Source organism: Cherax quadricarinatus, unplaced genomic scaffold (genome assembly GCF_038502225.1).
Source record: "Cherax quadricarinatus isolate ZL_2023a unplaced genomic scaffold, ASM3850222v1 Contig315, whole genome shotgun sequence".
Classification (NCBI taxonomy): domain Eukaryota; kingdom Metazoa; phylum Arthropoda; class Malacostraca; order Decapoda; family Parastacidae; genus Cherax; species Cherax quadricarinatus.
Window position 1 is genome coordinate 173,057 of NW_027195341.1, and position 19,149 is coordinate 192,205.

General features: G+C 38.1%; 1 protein-coding gene across 1 annotated transcript in view; it reads right to left on the minus strand.

Annotated features, from left to right (window-relative positions):
• rempA (intraflagellar transport protein rempA) overlaps window positions 1-11,749 on the minus strand; it is a 178,168-nt gene extending 166,419 nt beyond the window's left edge. Inside the window, exon 1 of the mRNA XM_070080315.1 lies at window positions 11,573-11,749. Within this exon, the coding sequence (XP_069936416.1) occupies window positions 11,573-11,629 (57 nt within the window). The 5' untranslated portion in view covers window positions 11,630-11,749. The remainder of the gene's footprint in view (window positions 1-11,572) is intronic.
• Window positions 11,750-19,149: the final 7,400 nt, after the last annotated feature.

Genomic DNA, 19,149 nt, shown 5'->3' on the forward strand with positions numbered 1-19,149 from the left:
CAAACTTTGCAGCTCTATATCTCGGTAAGTACTGATGGCAAAAATTTTTTTTTAGGCTTAAAACACTAGTAAAAATATTCCTAACATTTTCATAAGAAAAAATAATTTTTTTTTTTTTCGAATATTTGGCGACATAGAATGACAGTTTCAGACAGGGCCCTGAAACAGTCAAAGGGTTAATCTATAATATAATAATCGAGTCCACTCATTACTTACCTTAAAATAACTGTAGTCTTAATGTAGAGTGAGAGGTGAGTAAACAAGATTAAATGAATAAACGAATGAGAGTGTAGAAGGTTGGCGAGTTATGTAAACAAACGTTGTTGTTTTTGCCAGCCTGGACATGAATGGTTTCTGTTCACTCTGTCAAGCCGACCAGAAAAACATCTCATATTCAATTCAATTCAAGTTTATTCTCTATAAGGGTTACGATGCTGGGTTTAAAGATTTTGAGTATTGTGTGATTTACATGTTATAAAATACTAATTACAGAGGGGGCCACTAGGACACCTACCATGGCTAGGTTTTTCGAGCAGACTTAGATTAATTCTTAACATTAAATCCTTACAGATTATGGTATTAAGGCTAAGTGACTACATCATAATTTGTGAGTTTAGCAATGTGAATGCTTTTGTTCTGGCACAATACAAGGTGTCTATATTGGAGTATCATAGGCAAACTTATGACTAGTTAGGATTTATTATTTTAACATTAAGATTAGTATTTCTGGGTTTATAGTCAGTGGGTGAGTGAGTGTAATTGTGAGCCACAAGGTGGTTATCATGTAGTTAGTTGTTGGGGTGGATCAGGGAGATAAGATGTTTTCTAACTGTAGTTTTGAAAGTGATCAATGTGTCTGCAGTTCTAGAGTTATCAGGTAGGGTGTCCCAGATTTTAGGTCCTTTGAAATACATTGAATTTTTGTAAAGGTTTAGTCGAACACGGGGAATGTCACAGAGATGTTTGTGTCTGGTGTTATGCCTGTGGATCCTGTCACAACTATCAAGAAAGCATTTTAGGTCAAGGTTAATATTGGAATTTAAGGTCCTGTAGATATAGAGTACACAGTAGTAAGTGAGGATATTCTGAACAGGGAGCAAGTTTAGATCTATGAAGAGTGGGGGGGTGTGTTGCCAGGGATGGGATTTAATGATTATTCTTACTGCAGCTTTTTGTTGGGTTATTATTGGCTTTAGGTGTGTTCCTGCAGTTGAACCCCAAGCACAGATAGCATAGGTGAGGTATGGATATATAAGTGAATGGTATAGTGTGAGAAGGGTAGTTTGCAGTACGTAATATCCTATCTTGGAGAGGATCCCCACCGTTTTGGATGCTTTTTTTGTTATGTGTTGGATATGGGTGCTGAAATTTAGGTTGTTGTCGAGGTATAGGCCAAGGAATTTGCCCTCATTATGTCTGGCAATTAAAGTGTTGTCGATCTTAATGTTAAGTTGCGCAACACCTGCTCTGCTACCAAACATAATATAGCAGGTTTTGCCAGTGTTAAGTATAAGTTTATTGGCTGTCATCCAAGTCAATATTTTGAGCAGCTCCTCGTTAACAATGGTGTTGAGGGTGGCAAGATTAGGATGGGAGATGATATAAGTCATGTCGTCAGCAAAGAGAATGGGTTTCAAGTGTTGGGATATGTTCGGAAGATCACTGATGTAAATGAGGAAGAGCAGGGGTCCAAGGACACTTCCCTGCGGAACTCCAGTATCAGGTGGCCGTATTGATGAGGCTGTGTCTTTAATGGTGTGTTATGGGGCTATAGGACCCAACATGTATTTATAAGTAACAGTTACTCTGGAATACCTAATTATATTGAAGTGATGGGGGACTCGGTTCTAAATGTCATAAGGGCAGATCACCCTTGTGACTGAGAGGCAGCTGGGTCAAGCCTTTTTTCTCAATATAATAGGTTATACTATAGACACACAAACACACAATTTAAATAAGTAGTTTATGAAGTTGTATTTCTTTTTGTAAAAGTAAAATTAAGGTGTGGTAGAATTGTGGTAACTGGAGAATTGTGCTTGGCAACAGTCTTTTGTTTTGGTGGGTGTGGGAGGAGCTTAGCTAGGCTCTTCCCCCTCCCTCTCTCTCTTCTTTTGTTGACATGGAGGTGGCAGGACCTCTGGGTCCTTTTTTCTATCTTTTTGGGGCATTATGTGTGCTAGGGGTGAGTTTTTATAACTTAAGTTGTGGCCACCATACCCAGGGTGAAAAAAGTGTGTCAAAACACTGGTTAGCGCAGAGTTAGTCAAGAAGAGAGAAGGACAAAGTTGCTGAGATGCACCATGTGGGAGAACAGCTAAGGAGTGTGTAGATTTTTGTTTTGAATATGTGAGGCTGTGATTGTATCTTCCGTACATATCTATTTAGAATACAGTTATATTTTTATAGTAGTAGTTTACATAACCTGTGAAGAGGGCTGGTGAAAGGATATCAGACACACTCAAGAGGATCAGCCATGATGTAAGTATTACCCCTAGACAGATAAGGCCATTAAGTAAAAAGCTACCCCACACTAGAACATGTAGTGAGAACCTTACTATCAAAGTAATAAGACATACCAACGTAACATGGTGACATAATAATACCTATTAGAAAGGTAGGATTTGAAATATGCAAGTGCATGGCCTCTTATACCATAGTGGTCAAGTTTGTGGAGTAAGATGCCGTGGTCTACTGTGTCAAATGCTTTTCTTAGGTCAATAAAAATTCCTAGCGGATATTCCTTATTTTCCAATGCTGTGTAAAGCAGGTCTAGCATTTTTATAATTGCATCATTAGTGCTTTTATTTTTCCTGAATCCAAATTGGCAGGGGTTGAGTATGTTTTGTGACGCTATAAATGAATATAGTCTCCTGTGCACAAGTTTCTCGAAGATTTTGGATGGATTATTGCTATTATCATTATTAGCTCGTAAACAGTCCAAGCAGATCTACGTTCACATGTGTAGTGCTACAAAAGTAGATCTACGTTTTTTTTACATATTTTCAAATATAACAAAAAAAAAAAAAGCAGATCAAAGTTTTTTTTACACATTTTCAAATGTAAAAAAACAAAAAGAAGATCTACTTTTTTACATACTTTCAAATGTTGAAAAAACGTATATATACGTTTGGACCGTTTAAGGGTTAATATGGCGTCTTCAAGACCAATTACACTCTTAATGAGTGGCTCTGAGACAGACAAGCAGACAGAAAGACACAGGTAGACAGAAAGACAGACAGACACAGGTAGAAAGACACACATAGGTAGACAGAGACAGACACACAGGTAGACAGAAAGAGACACAGGTAGACAGAAAGACACACAGGTAGACAGAAAGACTCACAGGTAGACAGAAAGACACACACAGGTAGACTGACACAGGTAGACAAAGACAGACACACAGGTAGACATAAAGACAGATACACAGGTAGACAGAAAGACAGACACACAGGTAGACAGAAAGACAGACACACAGGTAGACATAGACACAGGTAGACAGATAAACAGACACACAGATATACAGGTAGACAGATACAGACAGGTTTATGTTCAACAGTGAAAACAAATAGAGAGTTCGAGAGTAAGAGCCTTTCTTGCCACAATCTCCAGTGCAAGATTCAGACTTCATCTTAGGGGCCATGGTGAAATTTACTGTCCAGTTAGTACAGTTAATATAGTATGATGCTGCCTGCATGACACATTGCCGCCACGAGTACTGTCAAATATTGTACAGTGGTGTACATCAGCCGGCCCAGCCCACCTGCCAGATGCACGGTCGTAAGTCGAGTGGTAGGTGTACTAGGTAACAATACCTGCTATACAAAATCATCCTCAAACTCCCCAGGAAATACCAAAGTGTTTGAGGAGGGAAGATGATCACTTCATAATACAGCTTCCTGCAACTAATAAGAAATTTGCTCAGAAGAGATGTGTTGTCTGTGCGCAAACAAAACGACGGCAACAAAGACGCAAAGACACTCAGTTTATGTGCGAGGAATGTACCTTGTTTCAAGGAGTTCCACAAGCTGCAGCAGCTCTAAAAACATGTCCAGTGATTGTACATATGTAAATATATAATAGAACATTAGTATTATACAAGATTTGTGCATGTTTATTGTAATAAACAAAAGTGGTAAACAATATTATAATAATAACTTTAGTGCAGTTATTGTGTTCAATACAGTGAGTGTATATATATACATTATATACAGTATTGGTCTCATAGGCCACAAATGTTACTAGAAAAAGAAAAAAATTAGAAAAGAAAAGAAAAAAGTATAAAAAACGTAAAATAAAGAAATGTGAGTTTGTGGAAATCGCCGATGTTGCCGCCAGCCAGTCATTTTGGGTCAACTTGAGTCAACAAAAATATACTCTTTAATTCTGTAAGAAATTTTTTTTTTGTTTTTTTTCAAACTTTCTTGGACACTGGGGCGCCCCTTCCAATTTTGCCTTTGGACCCTGAAAGGGTTAAATACTTTGTACTGCCTTTATAAGCTCTACTATTTCTACCAGTGCAATACTGAATCCTAATAGTTGTTCATAAAAATTTATAACTTGAAACAGATTTTTTTTTTTATATATTTTAACTAATATTACTTGCTTAAATTTTCTTCAACACCATATTTACTATCAGTCCATTTTACTTTTGTACAATTGATCACTACATTCTCTCTTATTTCTATTGTTTTATTTTTAATTTACCATTACTTGCTTACTATTATAAACTATTATTATAGAACTGATAACCAGTGCAATACAGTGGACCCCTGCATACCGATCACCTTCGAATGCGACCAATTATGTAAGTGTATTTATGTAAGTGCGTTTGCACGTGTATGTTTGGGGGTCTGAAATGGACTAATCTACTTCACAATATTCCTTATGGGAAAAAATTCGGTCAGTACTGGCACCTGAACATACTTCTGGAGTGAAAAAATATAGTTAACCGGGGGTCCACTGTATTATATTGCCAAACTTGTGCCTTAGTAAGAGTTAGCATAATCCCTGTATTTTATAATTACTTATTTTAATCTATTATTATAAACTATTATTTTTGCTTTCTCTTATTTTTCTTTTATAACTACCATTACCTGCAGACTTTTAATTTAATTATTACTTCCAGTACTAAGCAATTTTATTGTGTTCAGTAAACTTCTATTCTAAATCTACAACTTTTGTCTAACTAAAATACTAAGAGTTCAATATAAAATCATCAAATCTGTACCATATTAACCCTTAAACTGTCCAAACGTAGATATACGTTGACGTGCGGCAGGCTCCGAATGTAGATCTACATTTCTTTTTACATGTATTCGAAAGAGGAAAATCAAGGTCAGAGCACTACGCACGTGAACATATATCTATGTTTGGACAGCTCGAGGGTTATGAGTAAACTGTATCCCTGTATTTTTTAAAAAACTACTTGTAACAATCCATTAGTTAGTAGATAAATTAGTTTAGTATCATAACTATTAAGTTTAACATAATACTTTATTCAAAAGTCTAGTTGTAGAGTCACTCTCAATCTTATATTTACAAGCACTGATCCTGATATTGACCTTTTATTAAATGACTTATTTATTTATTTATTAATTTGAACATGATACAGAGAAGTACAAAGGAATACAGTTATTAAAGTGCAACATGCCAAAGCCCCTTGTATGCAGAGCATTATGGGCAGGCTTAAAATTAACTTAAGATTAACTAAGCAATGATATATTCAGTGGTAAAAACATTATTGTAAATAGATAACAATTTAGCACAAATGAGTATTACAAAGACAGGTCAAGTGGTCATTTACTGTGTTGCTGTGCATTCAATAGAATGGAGTGCTCTGTTAGGTAATGTAATTAAAAAATAACAAAGTTTGATTGGGTCACAGGTTAGACATTTATGAGATACAATAATGAGAAACATTTACGAGATACAATTTATGAGATACAATTATTCAGTATTTATTTAGTTGTGGGTAAGTAATTTTTGAGAAGAGACTTGAATTTATAAACAGACAGTGTTTCTTTTATATTTACTGGTAATGAATTCCAGATTTTAGGGCCTTTTATGTGCACTGAGTTTTTGCATAGCGTGAGGTGGCCACGAGGAACATCAAAGAGTGATTTGTGCCTTGTGTTATGGTCATGTGTTCTGTTGAGGTTGGCAAGGAGATGTTTGAGGGGAGGGTTTATATCAGAGTTAAGTGTTCTATGTATGTAGTTGGTGCAGTAAAAAGTATGGATGTTTTGTATGGTGAGTAGGTTTAGAGTTTTGAATATTGGTGGAGTTTGCTGCCTGTAGTGGGAATTTGTTACCATTCTGACTGCAGCCTTACAATGTCAGATCTTTGAGCAAACATTACGATGACATCACAGCATTACTCAGTTCCCTGCATACCAGTAGGTCAATCATCACACTCACAGAAACCTGGCTAAAGCATGGTACTACAGATGTCTATGCCATTCATTATACAAGCGAGCGACCCACGTCCTTTTGCATGCTATTACATTACTTTTAAACAAGTCACTAGAAATTAGCATTTTCCCGACACTACTCAAGACAGCAAGGGTTACACCAATACATAAAGGACGTTAAATTCCAATGTTAACCTTGACCTAAAATGCTTTCTTGATAGTTGTGACAGGACCCACAGGCATAACACCAGACACAAACATCTCTATAGGCCAATATCAAACTTACCATTGCTATCCAAAATCTTCGAGAAACTCGTGTACAGGAGACTATATTCATTTATAACGCACAAAACATACTCAACCCCTGCCAATTTGGATTCAGGAAAAATAAAAGCACTAATGATGCAATTGTAAAAATGCTAGATCTGCTTTACACAGCATTGGAAAATAAAGAATATTCGCTAGGAATTTTTATTGACCTAAGAAAAGCGTTTGACACAGTAGACCATGGCATCCTACTCCACAAACTTGACCATTATGGTATAAGAGGCCATGCGCTTGCATATTTCAAATCCTACCTTACTAATAGGTATCAGTATGTCACCATTAAAGACAGCCTCATCAACACGGCCACTTGATACTGGAGTTCCACAGGGAAGTGTCCTTGGTCCCCTGCTCTTCCTCATTTACATTAAAGATCTTCCAAACGTATCCCAACACCTGAAACCCATTCTCTTTGCTGACGACACAACTTACGTCATCTCCCACCCTAATCTTCCCACCCTCAACACCACTGTCAACGAGGAGCTGCTCAAAATTCTGACTTGGATGACAGCCAATAAACTTACACTTAACAATGACAAAACCTACTACATTATGTTTGGTAGCAGAGCAGGTGTTGCGCAATTTAACATTAAGATCGACAACACTCTAATTGCCAGACATAATGAGGGCAAATTCCTAGGTCTATACCTTGACAACAACCTAAATTTCAGCACCCATATCCAACACATAACAAAAAAAAGTATCCAAAACGGTGGGGATCCTCTCCAAGATATGATATTACGTGCCGCAAACTGCCCTTCTCACACTATACCATTCACTCATTTATCCATACCTCACCTATGCTATTTGTGCTTGGGGATCAACTGCAGCAACACATCTAAAGCCAATAATAACCCAACAAAAAGTCGCAGCAAGAATAATCACTAAATCCCATCCCAGGCAACACCCCCCCCCCCCACTCTTCATAGATCTAAACTTACTCCCTGTTCAGAACATCCACACCTACTACTGTGCAATCTATGTCTACAGGACCTTAAATTCCAATGTTAACCTTGACCTAAAACACTTTCTTGATAGTTGTGACAGGACCCACAGGCATAACACCAGACACAAACATCTCTATGACATTCCCTGTGTCCGACTAAACCTTTACAAAAATTCAATGTGTGTCAAAGGGCCTAAAATCTGGAACACCCTACCTGAAAACTCTAGAACTGCAGACACATTCATCACTTTCAAAACTAAAGCATGGTACTACAGATGTCTATGCCATTCATTATACAAGCGAGCGTCCCACGTCCTTTTGCATGCTATTACATTACTTTTTAACAAGTCACTAGAAATTAGCATTTTCCCGACACTACTCAAGACAGCAAGGGTTACACCAATACATAAAGGACGTTAAATTCCAATGTTAACCTTGACCTAAAATGCTTTCTTGATAGTTGTGACAGTTAGAAAACATCTTATCTCCCTGATATGCCCCGTCAACTAACTACATGTAAACCACCTGGTGGTTCACACTTACACTCACTCACCAGTGGGCATTCCCATGCGTCATGGTTCCCAAATTAGATGGCACCCTGGGCATAAACACTGACTACCACAAAGTACATTTAACAATTAAGGTTTACAGGATTAGACAGATTGATACTTATGCACTAAGAGATGCAAACATTTTAAATAAACTAAAACATGGGGCAGGAAGATGTGATTTCCATGGCCTGTGTTCCAGTACCATTTTAGTGTGTGTAATGCAAATTGTGTTCATTGTGTGCTTAAAATTTGTGTGTGAGATGGAACGTGATGGTATTTGTGTAAACTTGATGTATCCAACCTGGGTGCAAAGAGATGTCTTTGGTGTTGTTGTTGCACTGCGAGAGGTTGCAGAACTGTTACTATCTATGAACAACCTTCTAAGTTTAAATGTCAACATTTTACCACAGGAAAGAAAATTTTCATTTTGGGGCTGGCTATTCAGCATTTGTATATGCCTCAAGATCTCTTCATCCTGTTCCTGTGTATGGTGACTAAAATCAGACTCTTAAAATGGGCTTTGTTCCTACAGCCTTTTAATTTGGAAGTTAAATACATGTATATAAAAGGCTCAGAGAATGTGGTTGCTGATGCTCTCTCTAGATGTTTCATGAAGATGCATGGTGCGTACTTTGTACATAGTATTTGTCATGTGCTGACCTTGTTGTTTTTGCAGTGGTGAACTCTCGGCAAGCCTGAGTACTCTCTACCAGCCATCTGACTGTGAAGGAGTCGAGTCGGAGCCAAAAGTGTGATGAGGGTCAGTGTATATGTAAATGTGAGTTGAGGCAGTGGTTGACAACCTTCGGTAACATGAGACGTTCAGGCAGGTATGTGATGTTGTGTCTTGGTGTGCTCTATATACAAAACGGCCCGACGATTTGCCTTTGTGGTCCCTTGGACCCCTCCATGTTCTATGTCAGCCTCCTCTTCATAAGTTTGGAGGATCTGTGTGGAGTGGGACCTCAGAAGATGGGCTTGAGTGCCTGACCACGTTAAGGATTGTGAGTGTTGACTGGAAGTCTCACTGTTTGGTTCGGCCACCAAGTGAGAGACACCTTGACATGTTTTGTGAAGTTTCCTGCCTGGTGTACACCTGACTGCTCTGGGTTTGGCTCTACTCTCGTCTCCTGATCAGGAAGATGCCACCCTGGAGTACCAGTTGCTTGCTGGATTACCGTAGCAGAGGCACAGGCCTGTTGGTGTGGGCTTTCACAGTGGGCATTGTGTGCAATTCTTGCATTGTAATGTGTATTGTTTTTAAAAGCCACTAAAATTGTAAATAGTTACACCCTTGAGTATATGGGTATGGTTAAAATGCTTTTCTAAAAAAATTCTGCAATCTGTTGTAAATAACAGTAAAGTGAAGAGTAGTTATGGTGCTGGGAAATATGTAGCATTTCTAGTAGTCTTGCTTACCGCCTTCAGACTTAAGCAATATACTTTTTACAAGCCGTATCCTGAGGGACACGGCTAGCTTTTGTGAGACTTCGTCTGGAGGTGGGGGTGTTATGGGGCTATAGGACCCAACATGTATTTATAAGTAACAGTTACTCTGGAATACCTAATTATATTGAATTGATGGGGACTCGGTTCTAAATGTCATAAGGGCTGATCACCCTTAGGACTGAGAGGCAGCTGGGTCAAGCCTTTTTCTCAATATAATAGGTTATACTATAGACACACAAACACACAATTTAAATAAGTAGTTTATAAAGTTGTATTTCTTTTTGTAAAAGTAAAATTAAGGTGTGGTAGAATTGTGGTAACTGGAGAATTGTGCTTGGCAACAGTCTTTTGTTTTTGGTGGGTGTGGGAGGAGCTTAGCTAGGCTCCTCCCCCGCTCTCTCTCTCTCTGTTTTGGCTGACATGAAGGTGGAAGGACCTCTGGGTCCTTCTTTCTATGTTTTTGGGGGATGTGTGCTCCAGGGGTGAGTTTTTATAACTTAAGTTGTGGCCACCATATCCAGGGTGACTAAAGTGTGTCAAAACACTGGTTAGCGCAGAGTTAGTCAAGAAGAGAGAAAGACAAAAGTTGCTGAGATGCACCATGTGGGAGAACAGCTATGGAGTGTGTAGATTTTTGTTTTGAAAATGTGAGGCTGTGATTGTATCTTCTTTACATATCTATTTAGAATACAGTTATATTTTTATAGTAGTAGTTTAAATAACCTGTGAGGAGGGCTGGTGAAAGGATATCAGAGACACTCAAGATGATCAGCCATGATGTAAGTATTACCCCTAGACAGATAAGGCCATTAAGTAAAAAGCTACCCCACACTAGAACATGTAGTGAGAACCTTACTATCAAAGTAATAAGGGACAAACCAACGTAACAACAATGAACAAATAAAACACTCACCACACAGTGGTGGGAGGGCTGGCTGTCAGTTGCGGTGGTCGGAGGGAGGGTAGTAGGGACTCACAGTGGTTGAGGAATTGGTGGAGGCAGTGGTATTTAATAGCATACATGTTATTAAACCATAACATGTATGTATTCAGTACAATTTATGACGTTTTCATGTATTTTATGATTGTTCATGGTTCAACAAGTTAAGGAAGCAGTATTGTATTATATTACCCTACAATATACTGAAGCACCAAACATTTTCGATTTTTCAACATTCGCGAGGCTCTTGATCCCCTAACCCTCGCGAATGTTGAGGAAAACCTGTACTTGTATTTATGTGTACCTGAGAGACAGAGATAGACAGACAGATAGAGACAGACAGATTGAAAAAGATACAGAGACAGATAGACAGAGACAGACACAGACAGAGATAGACAGAGGAAGATGGAGATAGAGATAGACAGACCCTAAACTTGGGGTTAACATCACTTTCCTCTTTAAAGGGGAGTGTTAATATGACATTACATCAATGAATCCTTGGTGTTTGTCACACTGTTTGCTCTAGCTGGCACTCCCACAAGGTACTAAGTGGTCCCAGATTTTTTTAATACTGCGCATACTGAGTGTTAGGACCCATTCTATGCTGACAAGGCATCTCAGGCCAATTGTGCCAAATTTGAAGGCAGGAAAAATAAAACGTATATATACGTTTGGGGCGCTATGCGTAAGAACGTATATATACGTTTGGACCATTTAAGGGTTAATGTGCCCAAGAGTTAGTCACAAACGTATGAGCGGCCCAAGTGCACGCGTCTGGTACCAATGATTTCCAAGCAGATGTACAAAACCAATGATTTCCAAGCAGATGTACAAAACTCGGGGGAAAATTTTGCCAAACAAAGTGCTCAAAATCCGAATAGTATGATTTCCACACCAGCTGAAAACCAGGGGTCCACTGTATATACATAGTAATTACTAAAAATTTCCATACCTTGTTGACTTCAGTGACAGAGCCATCTGGAGCAACAGAAAACTGTCCCAGAACCATGCCCTCTGTGATCACCACCAGCAAATTTTTGGATTCGTGATGTAAAAGACGTTTAATGCCGCCATCAGCCTGAAGAACCTCAACACAGTTGCCAGTGTCACTTACATGGTACAACACACCTACAGACCAAATAAAAAATTATTAAACATTAAAATGAAAAAGATGGAATACAAATAAGCTTAGCTTACTCCCAACATATGCTGTCCTAGTAACTCAAACCCAACATATTCAAACCTACATAGACACAAAGATATAAGGTAGGTATAAGCTTGCCCAAAATGCTCTACATAATTAACCCTTTGACTGTTTTGGCCTTGTATATACGTCTTACTAGCCACCGTTTTTGACGTATACATACTTCAAATCAGCTTCAAATCAAGCAGGAGAAAGCTGGTAGGCTCACATGTGAGAGAATGGGTCTGTGTGGTCAGTGTGCACCACATAAAAAAAATCCTGCAGCACGCAGTGCATGAGGAAAAAAACCTCCGACCATTTTTTTTAATTAAAATGCTGACTTTGTGGTCTATTTTCGTATAGTATTTATTATTGTATTCTCGTTTTCTTGGACTCATTTGATAGAATATTAAACATATTATAGAAATGGAGGTGATTCTGATTGGTTTTACTATGAAATGAACCTTAAAATGAAGCTCAAATTAGGGGAAATGTTTGATTTTTGCCAATGTTCGAAAGTAAACAAATGATGTCATTTTCCAATAAATGTCCAAGTAGCCATTTTAATATGCAGTCATGAATGGGTTGACTTTATTTATATAATTATTACAATATTACAGTAGTCTGCATAACGTTAAGTCTTCTATGTTTTGTTTGAATAAAAAATTCAAAATAGAAAGCAAGAGTAATATCAGAGGGGCCTGGAGACGTGACTGCTGAACAGAGAAAATGTTATTTTAGAGCCAGGAATGGCTGCATTGTTCATTCTGGGCCCTATTTTGAAATTGTCGTATTTTTTAATTTTTGTGAAATTGGCCAAATTGCAAATTTCTGACCACGTTATTGGGTAGTTGAAATCAGTAAATGGGGAGTTTCCTGTACTCAATCAATAGAAAAAATGGAGTTTCTAAAGAAATAGCTATGAGTTTGGTCGACTGGAACTATGGAATTAGCTGAAAATAGGGCTCAAAGTGGGCAAAATCGCCAATTCCTAAATATCGCTGAGGTCGCTAACTTTGCGAGAGCGTAATTCCGTCAGTTTTCCATCAAATTTCATTCTTTTGGTGTAATTACAATCGGGAAAAGATTCTCTATCATTTCATAAGAAAAAATAATTTTTTTTTTCGAAAATTGGCAATACCAGGAGACACCTCAGGATTTGGAGTTGCAACAGTCAAGGGGTTAAGGGGCTCTCCATGTGAGAGATATCATGTCATCTAATTTCGTACAAATTGATGTATTATGTGGAAATGAACTGACTGACTGAAACAATACCAAGTACATTGTCACATACGCACACAATATATTTCACATCCAGCAGCCCCCCATCCCCCTCAACCATCAATAACAAATTCTCAATTAACCTCTTCCTGACCTCAACCCCACCACAATATACCATGCACTTCACCTTCTCCTCTCCTGCCATCCTGAAAAATCCAAGCCAACCCACCCAAACCCCAAGGCCATTCACCTCCCAGCAACCCTGCCAGATCTCACAATAAGCCTCTAAATACAAGGCATAACCTAAGATGGCACCAGCACCAAGGCAATTTAACTAAAGAAGGGACGGAATGACAGACTAAATATAATAAGAACATACGAAAGAAGGAACACTGCAGCAGGCCTACTGGCCCATGCGGGGCAGGTCCATTTCAACCCCCGGCTTAGACCAATGGCCCACCAGTCAGGTCACCTCCACTGCATCCACGAAGGCATCAAGTAATGAAAAGAGGCACAGGGAGTACAACTCCATCTGTGCCACAGTAGAAGTAGTAGTTATAGTAATAGTAATAACAAGAGTAACAGCAGTAGTAATATCAATAGTAGCAACATTAATAGCAATAGTAACAGCAATAGCAATAGTAACAGTAATAGTAATATCAATATTTGCAGTAATAATAGCAATGGTAACAGTAATAGTAATATCAATTATAGCAATAGCAGTACCAACAGAAACAGCAATAGTAATAGCACTAGTAACAGCAATAGCATTAGTAACAGCAGTAGTAATAATAATATCAATAGTAATATCAACAGTAATAGTAATAGCAGCAGTAATATCAATAATAGTAATAGCAATGGTAATAGCAATAATAGTAACAGCAGCAGTAATAGTAACAGCAATAGAAATAGCAACAGTAATATCAATAATAGCAATAGCAATGTTAAAAGTAACAGCAATAGTAACAGTAATAACAATGATAGCAACAGTAACAGCAATAGTAACAGTAATAATAATAGCAATAGTAACAGCAATAGTAACAGTAATAGCAATAGTAACTAACAGTAATAGCAATAGTAATAGCAATAGTAACAGTAACAGCAATAGTAACAGCAATAGCAACAGAAATAGTAACAGCAACAGTAACAGCAATAATAATAGCAACAGTATCAATAGTAATAGCAACAGTAACAGCAATAATAATAGCAATAGTAACAGCAATAGCAACTGCAACAGTAATTGCAATGTAACAGCAATAGCAATATCAACAGTAATAGCAATAGTAACATAAAAAATAACAGCAATAGCAATTGCAACAGCAGCAGCAGTAGGTCTATAAGAACAAGAGAACAAAGGAGCACTGCAGGAGTGTTACTGTCTCACAGGGGTAGCACAAAGTCCCCCATGAGACAAAAATCCCACACGACAGAACCAATTTTGGCAGAAGCCAGGAAAGGCAATGAAAATACAGTGGAACCTCTTCTTGCGAGTGTGTCCACGTGTGAGTTTTTCCAAATACGAGCAGTCGATGGGTCAATGTTTCGCTTCCATAAGCGAGCAAAATTTCCATAAGCGAGTAGACCTCAAGGCAGGTTCCTTGACACTGGTGAGGGGCTCTTGCTCTTGATCTCGGGAATTGTATCTCATTTGTTTGTTGGACTATCTTATTGAAACTTGGGCAATGTATGATGGAAAGATGCTTCTTAACATACACCAAAAATGAAAAAAAATCTAAGCATAAATAATGGAGTTCACTTCTCAGCAATTAGCCACCCCTTAGCTGTAATTTTGAATGGTTTTTATGGTTGTATTCTCGTTTTTTTTGTCTCATTTGATAGAATGGAAGATGTATTAAAGAAATAGATATGATTCTGACTGCTTTCATGACGAAAAGTGCCTTGAAATTTAGCTCAACATAGGAGAAATGGTCCATTGCTTGGCCATGTTTCAGAGTAAACTGTCCATTCCAATATGCAGTCGTGAATGGGTTGGCATTACAGTGGACCCCCGCATACCATACGCATTGCATAACGTTCAATCCGCATACCGCTCGCTTTTATCGCAAAAATTTTGCCTCGCATACCGCTCAAAAACCCGCTCACCGCTCTTCGTCCGAGACGCGTCCAATGTGCGCCCTTAGCCAGCCTCACATGTGCCGCCGGTGGCATTGTTTACCAGCCAGCCTCCGCTGTAACATCCAAGCATACAATCGGAACATTTCGTATTATTACAGTGTTTTTGGTGATTTTATCTGCAAAATAAGTGACCATGGGCCCCAAGAAAACTTCTAGTGCCAACCCTACAGCAATAAGGGTGAGAATTACTATAGAGATGAAGAAAAAGATCATTGATAAGTATGAAAGTGGAGTGTGTGTCTCCGAGCTGGCCAGGTTGTATAATAAACCCAAATCAACCATCGCTACTATTGGTGGTACAGCTGCTGCTGCTGCTGTACCACCGTCAGCTGCTGCTGCACTGCCAGCTGCTGCTGCTGCTGTACCACCGTCAGCTGCTGCTGTAGTACCGTCTGCTGCTGCTGTAGCATCGTCTGCTGCTGCTGTAGCATCATCTGCTGCTGCTGTAGCACTGTCAGCTGCTGCTGCTGCTGTAGCACCATCAGCTGCTGCTGCTGCTGTACCACCGTCAGCTGCTGCTGCTGCTGCTGTAGTACCGTCTGCTGCTGCTGTAGCATCGTCTGCTGCTGCTGTAGCACTGTCAGCTGCTGCTGCTGTTGTACCACCGTCAGCTGCTGCTGCTGCTGCTGTAGTACCGTCTGCTGCTGCTGTAGCATCGTCTGCTGCTGCTGTATCACTGCCAGCTGCTGCTGTAGCACCGTTGTTGGTGTGGCTTATTGAGAATACCAAGAAACAATTAACCCCAGAGGATTTGCCACCCAGGATAACCCAAAAAAGTCAGTGTCATCGAAGACTGTAACTTATTTCCATTGGGGTCCTTAATCTTGTCTCCCAGGATGCAACCCACATCAGTCGACTAAGACCCAGGTGAACAGGGAAAAATGCCTGGAACTAGTGCTCATATTGGTGAATTTAAAGCCAGCAAAGGTTGGTTTGAGAGATTTAAGAATCGTAGTGGCATACACAGTGTGATAAGGCCTGTTCTGGAAGAAAATGCCAAGCAGGACCTACAGTACTCAGGAGGAAAAGGCACTCCCAGGACACAGTGTCTCATCAGTCATTGCTGCATCTTCAATAAAGGTAAGTGTCATTTATTCTTCATTTAGTAGAGTAGTACATGCACAATATATATTGTGCATGTACTACTCTACTATTGTGCATGTATCCTTCTCTTTGTGTGTAGGAAAATGTATATTTCATGTGGTAAAAATTTTTTTTTCATACTTTTGGGTGTCTTGCACGGATTAATTTGATTTCCATTATTTCTTATGGGGAAAATTCATTTGCATACCGATCATTTCGCATAACAATGAGCCCTCTTGCACGGATTAAAGTCGCTATGCGGGGGTCCACTGTATTTATACAATTATTGCAATAAGGGATAACAGTAAATCTTGTATTTTTTTGTGTGAATAAAAATTGCAAATTATTTATATAATAATAATAATAATAATAATAATAATATGTATAATAATAATAATATGAATAATAATAATAATATGAATAATAATAATATGTATAATAATACGTATAATAATAATAGTATAATCATACAATTCAATAATAATAATATGTATAATAATACATACATGTATATAATAATAATGTACTACATATAATAATTATAATAATAGACGGCTTCAAAAGGCCATCACTAGATGGCAGTGTTTACCACAACAAAGAGGGAGCAGTTGTGGCCGCCTCCACCTGTTAAATAATGACATACATGTACATGTATTTTATTCATTCTAGAGTATATATCATGTTTCTGTTATTTATATTGTTTGTTTTTGTCATATTAGATGAACTGTGGTAGATAAATATGCCATATAGATGATATTAGCGAAATTATTCATAAAGTATTTTGCCCGGTTTCCAGACAAACTCTCGTCCACCGCCGACACCACCCGTACCACTACATGAATGACATATTTTATTAATTTTAGAGTATATATCAGGTTTCTATGTTATTCATATTGTTTATTATGTCATATTAGATGAAGTGAGATAGATAAATAAGCCACAGAGTTGATATTAGTGAAATTATTGAAGTACAGAATTCCACTGGAATGGATTAATTGCATTTCAATTAATTTAAATGAGGAAAATTGACTCTGAAAACGAGCAAATCCAGTTGCGAGAAAGGTCATGGAACGGATTAAACTAGCAAGTAGAGGTTCCACTGTATTGGAAACAAAGAGGCAAGACGAGACAGAGGTCAAGTCCTCGCAAGTAATATGACGCAATACAGTGAGCAATACACAAATAATCCACACACAGGAGAGAGGAGCTTACGACGATATTTTGGTCAGGCTTGGACCACTTACAGATAATTATCTGTGTATTGTTTCAGTCATGGTAGTGTGCCTTTTTGTTCTTTATAGCACTAAGCATTGGACAAGTGTACTGAGAAAGGCGGACATCTACAGTGGAACCTCGGTACTTAAACTTAATTTGTTTCAGAAGGCTGTTTGAGTGCCAGTCTGTTCAAGTACCAAATGAATTTTTCCCAACCAATTTCCTTTTTGGTTGGCTGTTATCACTAATCAATATCATAGGTCCCATGGTGACTTGTTTATACAAATAATTTAAAAAACACCAAAAAATGCAAAGAAACACGAATTAGTTTACAGTGAAGTTCTGGCAGGTCAATTTTTTTGCCGAACAGGTGTTTAAATATCGAGCTGTTCAAGTAAAGAGCTGTTCGAGTACCGAGGCTCCACTGTACAAAGATAAATCCAGAGCTTTCTTCTCTTATTTTTTCTAGTTTCATAAATCTTAACAATCTCCATCCCTTAACCCTTTCAGGGTCCGTCCCGTAGATCTACGGCTTTACGTTCAGGGTCCAAACCGTAGATCTACGTCATGAGCTCAGCTCACTCTGATAAACTGTGAGTGGTACATTTGGGCCTAGATATGAGAGAATACATCTATGTGGTATGTGTGCACCACATAAAACAGATCCTGCAGCACACTGTGTATAATGAGAGGAAAAAAACTGAAATCATGATTTTTCGATTAAAACAGCGACTTTGCAGTGTTTTTTCGTATGTTTTTTATAGTTGTATTTGCGATTTCTTGGTCTCATTTGATAGAATGGAAGACATATTACAGAAATAAGAGATGATTTTGATTGGTTTTAGCACTGGAAATGGCTTGAAACTGAGCTCAAAGTAGCGGAAATGTTAAATTTTTGCCGATATTCAAGAGTAAACAAACGACCTCACACATCTAATACATGTCAGCTGGTGGGTCTAATATACATTCACAAATATGGTGATGATATTTATACAATTATTACAGTATTGCATAACAGTAAATCTTCTATTTTTTGGTGTGAATAAAAATTCATTATGTGAATAAAAAATCAAAATGGAATTTATTTGTAAAGCCTCAAAATGTAACTAATGAACAGAGGAAATGTTAGTTTAGTTCCAGGAATACCTACATTGTTTATTCTGGAGCCTATTTTGAAATTGGAATATTTTGAACTTTGTGTTAAATTGGCCAAATTAACAATTTTCGATCACTTTATTTTGTAGTTGAAACAGTTGACTTGGCGATTTCTTGTGCTCAATCGATAGAATAGAAGTAATACTAGTGAAATAGCTAAGAATTTGGTTGACTGGAATAATGTAATTGGCCTAAAATGGGAGTCAAAGTCGGCAAAATCGCCGATTCGTAAAAATCGCTGACACATCAAAATTCGCGAGAGCATAATTTCGTCAAATTTCCACCAAATTTCGTACTTTTTGTTTTATTACCTTCACAAAAAGATTCTCTACGATTTCATAAGAAAAAATAACAAATTTTTTTTTTAAATTCTTGGACACTGGGGCACCACTTCAGATTTGGGCCTTGGACCCTGAAAGGGTTAAAGAATAAAAAGGCACAATACCATGACAGGAGCAATACACAAATAACCCTCACATAGGAGAAGAAACTTATGATGTTTCAGTCCGACATCACAGTCATAGAGAAGCACAAAG